The 18096-nt window shown below is 39.6% G+C and overlaps 1 protein-coding gene across 1 annotated transcript in view; it reads right to left on the reverse strand.

Moving 5' to 3' along the window:
* The window catches only part of AASDHPPT (aminoadipate-semialdehyde dehydrogenase-phosphopantetheinyl transferase), a 30705-nt gene extending 12736 nt beyond the window's left edge, over positions 1–17969 (reverse strand). The window contains exons 1-4 of the mRNA XM_069883544.1: positions 17823–17969; positions 16088–16313; positions 4198–4319; positions 3576–3737 (exon numbers count right to left, since the gene is read on the reverse strand). Of these exons, the coding sequence (XP_069739645.1) occupies positions 3576–3737; positions 4198–4319; positions 16088–16313; positions 17823–17966 (654 nt within the window). The 5' untranslated portion in view covers positions 17967–17969. The remainder of the gene's footprint in view (positions 1–3575; positions 3738–4197; positions 4320–16087; positions 16314–17822) is intronic.
* Between the last annotated feature and the right edge of the window lie 127 nt (positions 17970–18096).

An 18096-nucleotide genomic window follows, 5' to 3' on the forward strand; every position in this document is an offset into this window, starting at 1 on the left:
GGATGAAGGCATCGAGTGCACCCTGAGCAAGTTTGCGGACGACACTAAGCTGGGTGGAAGTGTCGATCTGCTGGAGGGTAGGGAGGCTCTGCAAAGGGACCTGAACAGGCTGGACCGCTGGGCAGAGTCCAATGGCATGAGGTTTAACAAGGCCAAATGCCGGGTCCTGCACTTGGGGCACAACAACCCTGTGCAGTGCTACAGACTGGGAGAAGTCTGTCTAGAAAGCTGCGTGGAGGAGAGGGACCCGGGGGTGTTGGTTGACAGTGACTGAACATGAGCCAGCAGTGTGCCCAGGTGGCCAAGAAGGCCAATGGCATCTTGGCTTGGATCAGAAACGGCGTGACCAGCAGGTCCAGGGAGGTTCTTCTCCCTCTGTACTTGGCACTGGTGAGACCGCTCCTCGAATCCTTTGTTCAGTTCTGGGCCCCTCACCACAAGAAGGAAGTTGAGGCTCTGGAGTGTGTCCAGAGAAAAGCAATGAAGCTGGAGAACAGGTCTTATGAGGAGTGGCTGAGGGAACTGGGGTTGTTTAGCCTGGAGAAGAGGAGGCTGAGGGGAGACCTCATTGCTCTCTACAACTACCTGAAAGGAGGTTGTAGAGGAGGGAGCTGGCCTCTTCTCCCAAGTGACAGGGGACAGGACAAGGGGCAATGGCCTCAAGCTCCGCCAGGGGAGGTTCAGATCAGGTATCAGAAAGAAATTTTTCCCAGAAAGGGTCATTGGGCACTGGAACAGGCTGCCCAGGGAGGTGGTTGAGTCACCATCCCTGGAGGTGTTTAAAAGATGGGCAGACGAGGTGCTCAGGGATATGGTTTAGTGGCAAATAGAAATGGTTGGACTCAATCATCCAAGAGGTCTTTTCCAACCTGGTGATTCTATGATTCTATGAAATGAAAGACACTTTGAACAAAACTAAACCACAAACAGTCAACTACACAACTAGGCAGTTCATTTGGCATTCAGAATGGAATAATCGAAAAATAATTTGTTTAATGTCCACAGAAAATTCCCTCTCTATTATGAATAGGCTTTGCTCCTGTTGTGAACAGTTATAGGCTGTTTGACTAGCGTCCACTTTGATTTGCTTTGATTCACTAGTACTTCATTTAACCTTTTAGTCATGACAAGTATGAAGTGGTAGAACTTTTTCTAGTCTTTATTCTTTCAAATTCCCTTTTTTCACATTATTTGGCACTTTCTGAAGGAGATTTCAGAATATTGTCTGTAATTTAAATGGGTAATCTGCTTCTTTGTTTATTTTGGTAAATTAGATTCTCTTTAAAACTGAAATAAGACAATCCAAAATACGTGATAACTGGCCTTTAAACAGCCTTACTCTCTTCAATCATCTCCTGCCATAAAGATACAGGCAGAACTGAAATGCAGCACTGTGAGACCTTATTTTTTTACTTTACAGAACAAGCTCACTCAAGAAAACTCAGCGCATCAGAGGACACAAAGTAAATACTATACTATTAATACACAGTCTTTTAGGTGATTCTAAATGACCCCTCTTAAGTGACTCTCCCAGATTTTCCAGAATTAGTGTTTTCTGTTACCAAATTGTTTCAAGAAATTGGCTCAAGGGAAGATAACGGAACAAAACACGACTCTTGTAAGTTAGAAAAAGGGCACAAAATTAAATGAAACTTGGGAGAAGAAAAAAAAGCAAAGTAATGCATAATTTTAGGCTGTGATCTGGTAACTAAAAAAATTTATTATTTTTTCATTTTTATTTTAATCAATTTTGATTAGTAAATGAAATTATATCCCAACTGAGCTTGTATCTATATGAAACTTGAAATACTTCTTTAAAAGACTACAATCTGCTTCATTATAAGGCTGCGCTCTTGGGAAGCAGGAGGGCAAGCATAGAAGAGGAGACAGACAAAAGCAGACAAAAACTAAATTAAGCTTCTAGCAATAATTATTAAGTAAAAAGGAAAAATCAAGTAAATAGAAAGTATTTAAGTAATACAGGGAGCTATTTCCATCATCGTTTTCAGGCTACTTTAGTCAAATACAGGCACATGGCATCAATGACCAAAATTCCAGAAGTCGACTGAAAGAGGTAGATTCTTCCTTGACAACAGTACGCTGTTATCATTAATAAGCATTCTATTGTAAGATGTGTCACAGTCTTTCGTACTATTTACTTTTGCCAGCCTAAAATCTCAGCTAATGAATCTCACAATATACTCAATTCCTAGAATGTATGGCAATACCAGTAAGAGGGTTGATTTAGTATCAGTAGATACAAAAAAAACCCAAATGTGGCTGAAAATGTTGAAAGGAGTAAACTGTGCTGCAAGTTAAATATTACTGGCACTTTTTTTTTTTTTTTTTTTTTTACTACATGCATATATATATATAGCTTGTATACTACACAAAACAAGCATACATCAGGAATTTGTTATTTAGACAAAATCTACTGGCATGGCTGTAGATATTATCAAAATGTAAACATGTAATGGAAACTGAGTACTCTTACTGAAAAGTGTGCTTGACTATTTTGTGAAATTGCAAAATAGGTATTCTTTGAATTGCTACCCAGCTATATATGAGCTGTATAAACTTATGACAGACTGGAACAAGGTGCTCTTTACAAACAATGTTAACATCAGATTTTCTTTTGCATGTTTTCCTTTGTTTTAAGCAGTTGGCTGAAAGTGCCTCCAAGCTGTAGAGAAATGGCATTGTGATTTTTTTAATTTTTTTAAAAGCTTGGTTTCTTGGAGCAATTAGATCATTTGAGATCATTGTATAGAATCATAGAATCATTTAGGTTATAAAAGACTCTTAAGATCAATCTTAACACAACCAAGTCCACCACTGAACCATGGCCCTACCAGCTCTTTCTCTCTACTCCCTTCAAACTACATTAGATACTATTGATCATTTTCTACCAAATCTAACAGGATAAGATGTTTTAGTGAGAGTCTCAATAACTTTCAAGAAGGGAAACCCAACAAAAACCCAAAACTCAGATAAAAGACTGAGCACAAACTAACGTTCCAACTAAGCAAACACAAGTTTTTCGCATCTCTCCATTCCCCCAGACAGCAGCCAATCAGCACACTGTAATTCCAAACCCACAAAGAACATTTCTACCAATTTGCATGGACAAGAAATAAGAAACTCAAAGGAACTAAAGACATCTCGTCCATTTCCAACAACTAACATAAAAACTAAATAACTAGTTAGTCAATCCCTAGTCCCATTCTAGACCAACTGATGAAGAACTTCAAAATCTTATACACTGTTCAGCAGTCAAGTCTGAATGTGCTTCAGTGAACTTCCTGCACACCCTAAGAAGAATTCACAGAGTGCAGGAAATATACTCCAGGAACAGAAAAAACAAAAAGCCATTATAATGGATATATCTATGTGGTGTCTTTCTGAATATCAAAACCACTTTAAAATGTTGCAGATTTGCATCCTAAATTTTCACTGAGATATATTCAATGTGTTTATACAGAATACAGGCAATTAAAAAAATCAAATGTGCAATGCAACCACAGGTTGTTGAGACTGTTTATCATTATTGAGAAAAAAAATTGAATATTTCTTACCTCAAATATCCACTCTTCTTCTTTATCTCCATCCAGAAGCATTTTTGTCTCCTTATACACTTTCCCTATTTCCAGTTCCAATGGGGACACATGAAATTCAATTCTTTGCAAGTTAAAGCCAATTCCGACTCCAATAGCCTTTAAGAAGCTTTCCTTCAAAGCCTAAAACACATAATGAATATATTTTATTCATGCTGGCTCTTTTCAAACTGCTCAATAAACATTATTTCCAAGCACACGCTGCAGACCAAATAAATCTAAGACTTATATTACTATGAATCTGAGGGTAGACTGATGCAATTATCAAGAGGAAAAGTTATCAGCATTAATATCTAGCCTAACATGCATTACTAAGTGGCACCTACAGGTAGGAACCCTGTACCTTGCTCTGAGTACTAGTTATAAATCCTTCTAGAAAGGTCAGCTGTACTATGGTTCTGAAAGTTCTTCTGATATTAAAAAAGTCATTAATATATAAAATCTATTAAAATATTTTCTCCATATGAACATGTAACTATAAAAAGTATTCAATTCTATCATAGTGAAAATAATAACAAAAATAAGAAAAGAGAATGTGCAGATTACAGCATTGCAGTCTTTATATAGACAAAAAAAGTATTACCCAGTGTCGATGAAACATATCCAGCTGCATCCATTCATTACTCATAGACTTGATGACATCCCACTCTGCTTCAGTAAACTGTCGCTTCATGATGCGAAAGAAACTTGGAATTGAGCTACTACCTATAAATTAGAGATATTTACAGAAATTTTAACGGAATAGCAATAATAAGCATATGAATTTCCTCATGCTACTGCTCTAGAAAGAAATTAATAAGGAAAAAAATTCTGAACCAACTCTTCTCTACAATCTGAATTTACGTAACCCCAAAGCAGCGATGCTGATGACAGTTCAAGACACGGTACAAAAAAACCCCATTCCTATAGCAGAATTACTGCATTAAAAATGTGAAATGAAAGTCATAAACATTACTTATTTCTGGCATTCTCTAAAAAGGAAAGTGTTTAACCAGTGCTGATGATATATAAAAAAATTTATACTCAGCTACAAAAGTAGCACATACAGTGGTTGACATTTGAAAGCTTGATTTGGTAACATTTTATAAAACAGCGTGCTGTTTGTCAGAATTCATCAAGCTATTCTGCTTCTCCCCCTTGGATGCTAACATACAAAAGAAACACTTTAAGCATATGTAGAAACACAACCTCCCAAATTTATCACATGAATTTTAAGTCTTCAGGATTTATTCTGCAAGAAAAACGGGGGTAGGGAGATGCCCATAATCACAGTAAGAAAGTTATCAAGGAAAAAACCCACCAAACCTTTGAGTCCTTACATTAAATTTAAGCCTCCTCTAAAAATAAGCATAGCTGTGTAGAACTGCAGCAGATTTTCAAGGGCTTCACCGCTTTCCCCATCTAGTTTGAATTTACTTTGCAGAAGACACTACAGACTGTGTAGTTATACTGATCAACGGCATTTCTAAAATACACTGGAAGCTCCAGACCTCATTACACACTTGGTTAATCACCCATGGCCTGTATCATTAGTCAGCATACCATGCAATCTGTCCAGCAGGGCTGGCTAAATAGACAGTGGCAGAAAGCAATCTATTTCCTTTAGCAGGGACAAAAAAAAATTTGGAGACAGACAATTCCACATATTCATACAAAATTTTTCACAGACGACGCAATTTTCTTATTAAAAAGAAAACAGTTGTATTTAATCTCAAAGAGTCTCCAATCCCCAAACCAAACTACTTTTAAGAACCCATGACTAATAATTGCTAAACAAAGATGCAAATTGCAATCATAGAATCACAGAATAGTCTGGGCTGGAAGGGACCTTAAAGATCATCTAGTTCCAACCCCCCTGCATGGGCATGGACATGGCTCACCAGACCAGGCTGCCCAAGGCCCCATCCCGTCGGGTCTTGAACACCTCCAGGAATGCGGCAGTCACAGCCTCCCTGGACAATCTGTGCCAGTGCCTCACCACCCTCAAAAGGAAGAATTTTCTCCTTATGTCTAGTCTAAACCTGCCCCTCTCCAGTCTATACCCATTATACTTTCTGAACAGTCTCCAGCTTTCTTGTAGCCCCTTCAGGTACTGGGAGGTCGCTATAAGATCTCCTTGGAGCCTTCTCTTCTTCAAATTCTCACTTTAGATCTGCCACTGATTCCGACTATGGACAAGGAACTTTGTTTCTCTACACCAGCTTTCCCCATCTTAAACCAAAGATAAGGGTATTAATCCTCTATAAAGTAGTTGTCTTCTACAGATAACTAAGCACTATGTAGAAACATGTATTGGCAGCAGAAATAATTGATCAGGATGAACTCATGCCACACTAAAGCACACATTCAGGTTTTTTGACAGTTTCAAGACCATATGAAAAAGAAGCGTGGCCAGCAGGTTGAGGGAGGCGATTCTGCCCCTCTATTCCTCCCTTGAGAGACCTCATCTGGAGTATTGTGTCCAGTTCTGGAATCCTCATCATAACAAGCATATGAAGCTGTCAGAATGGGTCCAGAGGAGGGCCACAAAGACGATCCGAGGGCTAAACCAGCTCCCATACAAGGACAGGCAGAGAGCGTTGGGGTTGTTCAGCCTAGAAAAGAGAAGGCTCCGAGGAGATCTTATAGCAACCTTCCAGTACCTGAAGGGGGCTACAAGAAAGCTGGGGAGGGACTGCTTACAAAGGCTTGTAGTGATAGGACAAGGGGCAATGGGTATAAACTGGAGAGGGACAGATTTAGACTAGACATAAGGAGCAATTTGTTCACCATGAGAGTGGTGAGGCACTGGCACAGGTTTCCCAGGGAAGCTGTGGCTGCCCCATCCCTGGAGGTGTTCAAGGCCAGGTTGGATGGAGCCTTGGGCAGCCTGGTCTAGTGGGACATGTCCCTGCCCATGGCAGTGGGTTGGATCTGGATGATCATTAAGGTCCCTTCCAACCCAAACTATTCTATGATTCTATATTGCAAAGTGTAAAATGACATACTGCACACATCACACAAGACATGTCAGTGACATTTCAGAGATGCTCTCAATCTCATTTAGAGACTGAAGTGAAGAAAACATCTTAAGACGGCAATCTTATTGACAGTTACAGTAGTCAGCCAGCGGAACGATCCAGAACAACCTAAGGACAGAACTAATGTTCCTGTCTGGAGAAAATGATGCTACTGAAAGTCAAAAGCAACCACAATGTCATGTTTTGATGGATTACCAATGCAAACAAAATATTCATCTACTTAGACAACCTCCCTGATTCAAACTACAACACATTCAATAATGTCCTGGTTTACCCTTCCACTTCCTCCACTACTTTCAGACAGTTTTACTTTTACTTTCAATAATCCTGGGCTAGCCATACTACCAGAGAAGACTATCCAAGACCATCCACACCACACACTTCAGCACGGAGGGGTATTTAACACCTCGTGTATCGTTTCCCCTTCTGCCATCCAAAACTTACCCTGCATGGTAAATACATTCAATTTAGTGTTTAGCATAGCAAGCATATATCAAACCCATATGTTACTGCCTTTTCACTCCTTACCTACCCCTTTTATGTCCTAGGTTTCTTGAACTGTTCAGCTACCCTTCTTGATGCTTATGTTCAAGCTTACGCAGTACTGTCCCCTTCACTCCACTCCAGACATAACTTTTTCTCAACTGCCCCTCCTGTTTCCTTCTTAATACAGCACAGTTGAGGAGGAATTCCTTGCTCTGAAGAACAGGTCAGATTAGAGAAGCCAGTGATATTATTCTCCACAAATTAGTAGCAGTACCACAGCCTCCTGAGTCCATTTCTCCATATGAGCTTGAATCATAGAAAAATTTACTTTGGAAAGGACCTCTAGAGACCATCTGGTCCAATCTTCTGTTGAAAACAGAGCCTTAGGCTCTTATAAGGCTCTTATGCAAGGCATCTCATGGCCCTGTCAAACAGTCTTTCACTCCTTCTCTGGGCAACTTACTCTAGCGTTTCACTGCTCTCATGGTAAAGAACAGTTCTGTTTTACCCAGACAGAATTTCCCTTGAAGCAACGTAAGCCGGTTGCCTTTTGCCCTGTCCTCGTATGCCCTCATGAAGACAGCTACCTACATCTTCTCTATAGCTTCTTTTCAATAGACTGTGGTTAGATCGCCCTCCAAAGAACTTTCCACTCTTTAAGCCCAATAAACCCAGCTTCTATAACATTTTTACACAGGTCAAGTTCCCTAACCCTTTAATCACCTTGGTGGCCCTTCATTAAACCCTCCTCAATGTTCCCTTGTCTCCCATCACTTAGGGGATAAGGAAGGGACTAAACTAGAAGCAGTAGAAAGCTTTGTTTTAGATACAACCTTTTTTACTTTTACTTGGAGCAAAAAAAAACTCAAACACCCTCATCACAAATAACAAAAACTTCCCTTGAAAGAATGGGAGTAAGTCCCATACCATAATTATTCAGTTGGTTTTTAAATTTTCAGTTCTAAATTAGCTCCCATTTGCAAGCTGTTTCAAAAATAAACTCACCTATCAGTCACTATACAAACACTTGAACTTATTTCTGTGACCACTCCAATTCATTAATAATCCAAATTCTAGTTTACAAGATAATTACATTTAATTAAAAATACACCAAAGGGCTTTCATGCTAAATTATTGCATCATGCATGCTATAGAGCTAACAGCTATTTTGGAGCTATACACATGTATAGTCTACAGCTGATCATTTGAGGCACATGGCAAGACAGAGTACCAGTTAAGCACCTTTTGGCTGGGTCCTTCACTTAGCAACCAAGCCTCAAATTCTGATGGTAACTTTCTAAGTATTTTTCCTCCTGTGTTAACTGCCTACATATTTTTCTCACAGAAGTTCAGGAAAAGTGCTAAACGTTTTTGGTAATCTCAAATCCTACTCTGTAAAATTCTATCAATGAACAACGGTAAGGCCAGACACTAGCTGAAACTTAAATCTTCCTTATTTAACTTGCAGCAGAAAATAAAAAGAATTCCTTTAAGATATTTCTAAGCAGGTTGTAGGAAACTGCACACCTGCTCCTTCTCTGCTTCTGAATACCCATACCCTAAGGAACTCCAGGGTTATTAAAAAAAAGAACAAACACTTAAATATTGAGCCAAAAAAAATTAGCTGGGGCTACAACTATGTGGAAAAATTTCATTGAAAGGCTCAGAATGGCATTTCAAATATACCTTCTTGCAAGTCACATTTACAGCTTCTGAAGAATCAGGATTTAGATTCTGATTTCAATAAATCCAATATACTTACAGTAATCTTGTCCATCTCAGTGGCACGGTGAGATTCCTGTAACACACAACGTGTGCAACTCAGAAAAAATATTTATGTACATACGCTACTTGTTTAAATTGGTGAAGATCAGGAAATTGCACAATATTTATCTGATGGGTCAAGCATCTGACTAGGTGGGTGTTCATCATTGAAATAAATTCAATTTTGTAATTTTAGGGACACATATGAGAGATAAGACAGGTTTTCATGTGAGATTTGAAAAATATGTGGAGTTGGAAGCAGAGGAAAAACAGGAAGTTAGTCCCATCCCTATTCCTATTTGAGAAAAGAGCTGCATTTGTAGGAATTGGAATCAATCATAGAATCACTAGGTTGGAGAAGACTTTGAGATCAACAAGTCCAACTGTACCTGTCCACTAATAAATCACAGCCCTAAGATAAAGACAATCAGAATTAAGATCCATGTAAACTATGATGCTATTAATAGTGAAGATTACTATCCATAGAGCTAATACAGAAATCTTCATATTGGTATTTTGTTTACACTGTTAAAAACACCAGATCACTCATAAGGCATCATTGGTAATAAAATGTACACTTAACAAAGGTAGTGACTGTCCTGAAGTCATTAAAACCATGACATGCCTTCTCACAAATAGTGAGAAGATTACATGACTGACCTTCCCCACTTTGCTTTTTACCACTTTCACAGTCTTCAAATTGTTTTGGTCAGATACAAACTAACCAGCTTATATTGGGGTCTATATCAAAAGTATGGAAAGTGAAATCGAAAAGCTCATTGATCTATTAATCCCCTGAAAAAAACCCACAAACCAAACACAAAAGCCCAAGACCAGAATGCTAAGAGATTCATAACTGCCTTGAACTGCATGAAAGCAGCAGGTCAGTGATCAAATACTAACATCTAGTCAATACACATCAATTTACTTTCAGATAGTGAAAGGGCTTAGCAACAATGTGAAATGTACTACTCAACAAATCAAGTGACTGAAGTATGAACAGATCAAACTACTTAATAATGTGAAACATGGGGTAGCTAGAAATCCTGCAAACTAACAAACTATATAGGACGAATGTGTTTTAAGTCTTGACTTTTGAGCTGACAATCCTTTTGGTGTAAGGCACAACCCATATTTGCTCATGTTCTACTGTCTCTAAAGGAAAAGAAAATAAACTGATGCAGAAAAAACATTTCCTCTGCAACAGATGCCCAAGTTCTAATTGTTTAATACCAACTAACCCTTGTACAGTTGTTTAGAAACTGGCAACACAAGACAAATAATTAGCTAGATAAATTAACTTACAAGAATCAGACAGAAAATTAACAAAGCATGTTTTTTAAATGTATTAGCTCACACAGCTTTGGTGTGAATCAGAAATTGGATTTGTGTTCTGTGACCTCTCCATTTCCTGCCAGTATCCTGCAATTCTCCCAGTGATACATATGTTAGACATCCACTCTTATCACGTAACTACTGATGATACACTTCATCTTGGCATTCCCCAGAGAAGCAGCGCTAACTTTAAAATGATGGAAAATTTGAGGTTGCCTCCTTTGAACCACTCGGCATTTCCCAGACTGTAAAAATGGGAAAAGTCATAAAAAGACTGACATAATTTGATAATGTTTGATATTTTCCCTGCCGTTAGGATCGTTAAGCAATATTAGAATTTGCAATAATAGAGAAAGTGTTAGGGTTTCACTAGCATTACTGTGATTAGGTCTAACAGCAGTGATGAATATTTGAACAAGCTCCCCTGACAGTCAGTTAAACAAAAGAAAGTAAAGTCTCATAAAGGATTACATAACTCTATCTCCAAAACCACACTAGAGAAATAGCAATTTTTACATTGGTGTGGCTCTGATTAAAAAAAAATGAAGTAAAGTCACAAGCTATTAACTGGATACCTCATATCTGATTAGTTTACAGACAGTTAGCATGTGGATTGCAGCAGTTATATGCTTTTTGTCATCTCTTCTGAAAATACAAGACAAACTAAAAGCCAAATCCTCTCAAATTTTGTTCATTCTACCATTCTTTTACATGTTATTTCTATGCCAAACATCCAACTGCAATATCTACTTGCCAGCGAGAAGGTGACTGACACAATCACCATAGGACTGGATTTTACATCAAAATGGAACAAAGCACATAAAACAGGCATGAATGCCTAGAACTTACAGCACCAACCCAATGCAAGGCAAGAAAACAGCTACTTATACAAGTAGCAAAAGTCTCCTGTCCTAAGCTTTCCTGAAAACATCACATAACAACAGCACCCTGTCACCTTTAGTGAGGAAATGTAAAAACATTTGCCTTCTTAAAAATGAGAATTCCTCCTAGAAAGGGAACTTTTCAAGGAAATCCAGACGAAACTATTTTTTTATAGTTACTGGAGGGAGATGTTAAATATTTATGATGTGTTTCTACTATTTCATAAGTCAGTCCAAAAATCTTCAACCCCATCTCTAAAACATTACCTCCCAACCTTGAAACTACTAAGAGCTCCACATTGCAATTCTTGTACAGACAACACATCCAAATAAGCTTTTGACAACACAGAATAAAAACAGCTTCTATTTTCCAAATATTGCAACAAATATATCTACCTGAAGAGCTAAAGCTATTCGAAAAGGGCAGTGTTAACAAGAAACTCCGGAAAAAGCAAATTCTTAATAGCTACATAATGATGAGTTAAACTTGGCCCTCCTGTCACATCTTTTCACTAGACTTCCTTAACTTAGAAAGACAAAGCTAACTGTGTGTGCTGATAAGTAATTTCAGTTTTGCTAAAAAAGTCTAAAAATAAAAACTCAGTTCTCTTTAACACAACAAACCACAACTTCAAACCAGACAAGCATTCTTATAGTTTTTCTTTGTTTCATCTTTAATTTTTACTAGAAGCTCCTAAAGTTTTTCGCTTTCTTCATTGCTAATTTTTCCCTCGTTTTAAGCATCGCAATTCTCAACAAGTTCATTTTCATTGTTCTACATTTTCCTATTGGTTTCTATTTTAATCCAAATGGGTTTATGTTTCCCGACTAAAAAAAAATCACAAAGGACTAAGATAGACCTTTTAGAAACAATTTCCCTCAAAAAGGAGTTTAAAGCCTAATTTAAATTTGCAACAACAAACTGTTGGATAATGAAAAGGCAACAACACACAATACCTAAACAGGACATCTACCTTTTCTACCATCACTACACTATTTACTTCAGTATCTCAATAGAGGTAAAAAAGGTAATTATCTGTTTCATCCCTGTGGAAATGTGGAAGAACAGTCTATTTGCACTGCTAAGAAAGCTTCTTGCCTGGCCTGCCTTTGTGTCTTGGAGTAGTTTAATTTTTCAGATTTTAATAATGCAGTGAAAGTAACATGGAAAAAGGCAGCTTCTTATTGCACATAAATAAAACAAAAATCAATAGCACAGACTAAGAAGTGACAAAAAATGTTGATGTGGTAAAGGTCTCCTTGTTACGTTCTAGCACACAATTTAATAGCCTGTTTCTCAAAACTTCCAGCTTTATGATACTCTCTTGTACATTTTTAGTGCATATTTTGTTCACTTGTTGAACAATAAAGGAATACAAGAACTAGGATATTGGAGATCTAAATCAAGATTATGTTGTATAACAATAGTTATTTGTAGGGGGGGAAAAAATGAATAGTCTACTGTAATGTACTTAGTACACAGGTAACTCTGTAACTATTCTAAAGGAAGAGATTTAGAGTGGATTCCCTCTCAGAAATATAATGCCCTTAGCGACTGAGGAGCAACAGCACCACTCAGTGGAACTATGAGAGAAAACACTACTGCTAAAGTCAAAGTTATGTATTCATAACACAGCAGTAAAAACAGTTCCATGTAATTCTATTAAGACAAAAGTCTTTCTCAGAAAAGTTTAGGTGAGAAAACTGCTAGCTTTAGTTCATATCATAGAGACTACAATTTACAATTTTGTCCTTAACACTGAAAATTGCTGGTGCAAGTTTTCATTACTACCATATTTATTTTGAAAAAATACAAACTATAACTCCAACAAGAAAGACGTATGGCCACTCTTTAATTGGAACCTGGTATTTTTTATATGATTCACAAATATTTATGTGAAGTTACATAACGTAGTAAATGATTGCACAACCAGGCGCTGACACACTTAGGACAAGTATTTTTTATGCATAAGAACTCAAGTTCCTTTCTTCACAGAATCACAGAGTCACTAGGTTGGAAAAGACCCACCAGATCATCGAGTCCAACCATTCGTATCAATCACTAAACCATGTCCCTCAGCACCTCATCCATCTGTCTTTTAAACACCTCCAGGGAAGGTGACTCAACCACCTCCTTGGGTGGGCCGTTACAGTGCCCAATGACCCTTTCCATGAAAATTTTTTTCCTGGTGTCAAGCCTAAACCTCCCCTGGTGGGGCTTGAGGCCATTCCCTCTTGTCCTGTCCCCTGTCACGTGGGAGAAGAGACCAGCACCCTCCTCTCCACAACCTCCTTTCAGGTACTTCTAGAGGGCAATGAGGTCTCCCCTCAGCCTCCTCTTCTCCAGGCTAAACACCCCCAGCTCTCTCAGCCGCTCCTCATAAGGCCTGTTCTCCAGCCCCTTCACCAGCTTTGTTGCTCTTCTCTGGACTCGCTCCAGAGCCTCAACATCCTTCTTGTGGTGAGGGGCCCAGAACTGAACACAGGATTTGAGGTGTGGTCTCACCAGTGCTTGGCTTATCGAAAAACAGAGAAGATGTATACGAGCTGTTGACAGCTGAATTACTTCAGGATAGACTGTGCTAGCTGTGAAATTTCAGATACTGGAAAGGAAAGCTGGAAATTTTGTAATGCTGCATTTTGTACACACTGTGAAGCTTGCCACTATTAATTCAGATTGTGGATACAGTGACATGCCCTCATAGCCCCCTCTTCCGCTGACACATGCGTAGATCTCTGACAGAAGAGGCAGAGATGGCCATATATAAGGGTGGATAAAGGACTTGCGTTCAGGAATCCTAGCAGGCTGCCCCTGTCACTAGTTCGTTTCAGACTGATCATCTAGATACATCATTTTTCAGTATCACTTTATTACAAAAGCACCAATTCAACTCTTAACATTTAGTCTTTGGAATCCAATGCATCTCTAGAGTAACCACAATTTTTCTCTCTATGTGTTTAAACACTGCAGCCTGTGTGTATCAAATCTCAAAGCCTTATGTAGTCTCACCAGCTCATATTCACAAATTAAATCCCACAGCTGCTGAATGCAGCTGTCCAGGGGGGGATGTGGCAACATTTGCTTTATGGTAAGAGTTCATGACTGCTGCCATCAACAATTCTAGGACATATTGAAAGGTGCCTCTCTTGCTACATAAGTTGTTAAGAACTGAATTGTATCAAAACTCTGTTCTCACTTAAATAAAAACTGAGTTCGGTTTCACCACTTTTCCTACATTTCTGCCATGATTAAACTCTTCACATGATACCAAATCCTCCTTTGAACTTCAGCTTCATGTTGTTGTTTGGAAACTCTAGGACAGACAATCCCAAAGCTACCTCACAGGAGCAGAACAGCAACCAAAACATCACTGATAGGATGAATTAAAGATCTTTCTTGAATTTACCCAGCTAAAGTTGACATAACTAAGACTACGCAACAATATACACTGATGATCTAACTTTTATTCAACACTTTTTATGACAGCAGGGACTAAGGACACTGAAAGAATAATATGCTCAGATACAAGGTAGAAGTGCCTTGTTTTGTTCTGACACTGCCTGCAGAATGAGCAATCTTTTTAATAAAGCCAGCTAATATTGAGGTTAAAGAGTACGTGCCATTACCAAATGGAATGCATTATATTTCAAAACGGGGCACTAATACAAATACAGCTTTCTAACCTAAATGATAAGTTAAACCACTGCTCTTCACGATTATTTCCTACTTTCAGAAGGAGAGTCTAACATATTTCATAAAATTTGTCAGCTGGACATCTGCAATGTGTCTTTAAAATGCCTGTCACACTTCCAAATCCATAAAATGCGAGCAGAGGGTACAAGATATCTCTTCCTCCATACATGCCATGTGTAAATTACTTTCAATTTTTCATTTCCCCAGAAAAGCTTAAAACACAAATAAGAATGTTCTAATGTTTTGATTTTCATTATTTTCCTGCTAAAACAGGAAAGCTTTTTAAAATGAGTAATCAGGGAGCCTTGTGGTGAGGGCCAGCTGAAGTGTTCCAAAGGGTACTGAACCAGGGTATTAACTTTACTTATAGCAGCCTGTAAGGCTCTGTGTTTTAGATCACTGAACAGTGTTGATGCCACACCAATATCTTATCTATGCTGCAGTGTTTGCACAGGATCAAGGCCTTCTCTGTCACTCTGCCTCCCCAGCAAATAGCAGGGGGAGAGAAGCTACATGGAGACAGAGCCAGGATATCACTTTCTTTTGTTTTGCCTGGGAGCGCTACGATAAAAGTATATTTGAGCTTTATATGGTATCTGGGCTCTGCATTACTGCAGGCCCTTCAAGGGTGTACCTGTTCCAGCACAGCTTTCTCCATGGGGTCCTCCATAACCTATAATGTGGACATCTGCTCCGGCATGGTTACAGAGCCTTTCCGCTACAGTGAAATCACCACATGCTGATCACCATCTATAGAGTGAGGGTTTACAGCAGATGGAAACGAGCCACAAAGAAGAACGTCACTTTGGATTGCAGTAAATTTTTTGTGCATCTTAGCTAAACATGCCAATACAAAAATGTAAAGTTCTAGTAATCACTGAAAAGGTATAAAGTGATCAGAGAGAAAGTTATCCAGTCAGGGTTTGAATCTTTACCTTACTACAGAAATTATTTCATACCATGAAATGTTGGAAAAATTGAAGATTGTGAAGAGAGATTTGCTAAGGACACGGTTATTACTGTTCAATCTGGTTAAGCATTTGAGAAGGACTTTCAAAAACTAAAATTCCAGTGAATCATAAATCCTAGTATGCTTCTCCTTTAACCTGGTCATGCAGAAAACCCCAAATGAACAGTGAGTATATTTAACAATAAAAAAAGCAAATACACAATACACTTCTACACGCTCTAATTACAGTAAATTTCTAGGACGCATACTGGTTCTTCGGGAAATGTCAAAATGTTCAGTGCTTAACCACTACAGAATCTGCTTTGGTCACCATAATGCATTACCTGGTAAATCAGTCTTCATAATATCAATGCCAACTTGAAGCTCGGGCTCAGCTGCAAGAACTGCATAATCTCCCTGATGAGAGACATTGAAGTTGTAATTCGAAGAGATACTGAATACGTTATTTGCCAAGAAAGGTTTTCCTTTTGATGACCTTTGCAAGTGTATTTCATTCCAAGGTATGCACAACTTTTCCGCAATTAATTTCCGTATCAGTAGGCGACCAGCCTATAAAATAAAATGGAAGTGATTTGTACGGAACTAACATGCTACTTGCAAAATATCTGTAACTGTTAGAAAACCACCTGCCTAAAAAAAACCCTGTTGCTATTATTATATAAAGAGCCAATATAAAGAGCCTATTTTAAGCAAATCATTTAGATTTCTGCCTTTTATAAAAGCCTGTGTCAAGGAAATTTAACTAAGAGAGTTTGAGACCCGAGTATAAATTTGTTATCAATGAGCCCAGAGACAACACAATACTCAATAAAAACCAGTCCCAGCTTAGAACAGTAGCATAAAACAGTTCCTTCTCTACCTTATTTACTTACTTAGCATACTTTATTGCATAGATGAATGCTTTTTATACTACACTGAACAGTAAAGCTGTCTTAACTGCTTTCCTTTCAGTACATTCATTCAGTTATTCGAGCGCAAAATGAAAATACCGAAGAGCTAAAAATGATGAGTAACTTCTTACAGACTAATTAGCAGAAATTTGTTACTACCACATTGTTATGTGAGACTTATGTGCTTTTGTTATATGCCTGGTCTAGTGAGAGGTGTCTCTGCCCATGGCAGGGGGGTTAGAACTAGATGAGCTTTAAGGTCCTTTCCAACCCGAACCATTCAATGATTTAAAACCTGAATGATGAAAAACAGCTGAATACTCTTAAGACATTATGCTACTGCCTCCATGTACTTCCTAGGGTACTTTGACTTTGCCTCCTAAGCTGACATCATGACGTGAAACTTGTGAGGTCTTCCACAACACCTACTAATGGCAAACTGCGAACATCCCTTTGTCACAGAATCACAGAACAGTCTGGATGGGAAAGGACCTTCAAAAGGTCTTCTGGTCAACCCCCTCTTGCAATGTGTAGGGTCATCAACAAGGTCAGGTTGCTTAGATTTGTACTTGATTATTGCAGTACATTACTAAATGTAAAATGGGTTCAGAGGTAGGATAGAAAGATGATCCGAGGTCTGGAGCACCTCCCATACGAGGACAGGCTAAGAGTTGGGCTTGTTCAGCCTGGAGGAGGCTCCGAGATCTTAAGAGTGACCTTCCAGTACCTGAAGGGGGCTACAAGAGCGCTGGGGAGGGACTGTTTACAAAGGCTTGCAATGATAGGACAAGGGGCAATGGGTATAAACTGAAGAGGAGCAGATTGAGACTGGACATAAGGAAGAATTTCTTTACTATCGGAGTGGTGAGGCCCTGGCACTGGTTGCCCAGGGAAGCTGTGGCTGCCCCATCCCTGGAGGGGTTCAAGGCCAGGTTGGATGAGGCCTTGGGCAGCCTGATCTGGTGGGAGGTGTCCCTGCCTGTGGCACGGGGGTTGGAGCTGGATGATCTTTAAGGTCCGTTTGTTCTATGATTCTATGAGAGCGGGAGACGCTGAGTCTGCAGGAGGCAGCGGGGACAGAGGAGGCTCCCGGGGAGCGAAGTGGACGGAGGGCTCCGTGCCGGGATTCACGCCGCCGCCCCCGCCCCCCGCCCGGCCCAGCAAGTACCAAGGCGGCTTTAGCATCGCGGGCAAAAACAAACTGGCCGATGCGGTCCTTCTCCTCGGGCTGCACCAGCCGCGCCGCCAGCAGCCACTCCTCGCGGCGGGGGCGCCAGGCGCCGCAGGGGAAGGCCCAGCGGACGCTGCCCATGGCGGCCCCGCGGCTGGGCGGGACCCGGAAGCGCGGCGGCCAATCAGGTCCCGGAGCGCCCCGCGACTGACAGGCGGGCGCGCCTGCGGCTGAGCGGCCGCCCGCGGTGACGTCACCAAGCGCGGCGGGG

The sequence above is a fragment of the Phaenicophaeus curvirostris genome, chromosome 1 (assembly GCF_032191515.1).
Source record: "Phaenicophaeus curvirostris isolate KB17595 chromosome 1, BPBGC_Pcur_1.0, whole genome shotgun sequence".
Lineage (NCBI taxonomy): Eukaryota > Metazoa > Chordata > Aves > Cuculiformes > Cuculidae > Phaenicophaeus > Phaenicophaeus curvirostris.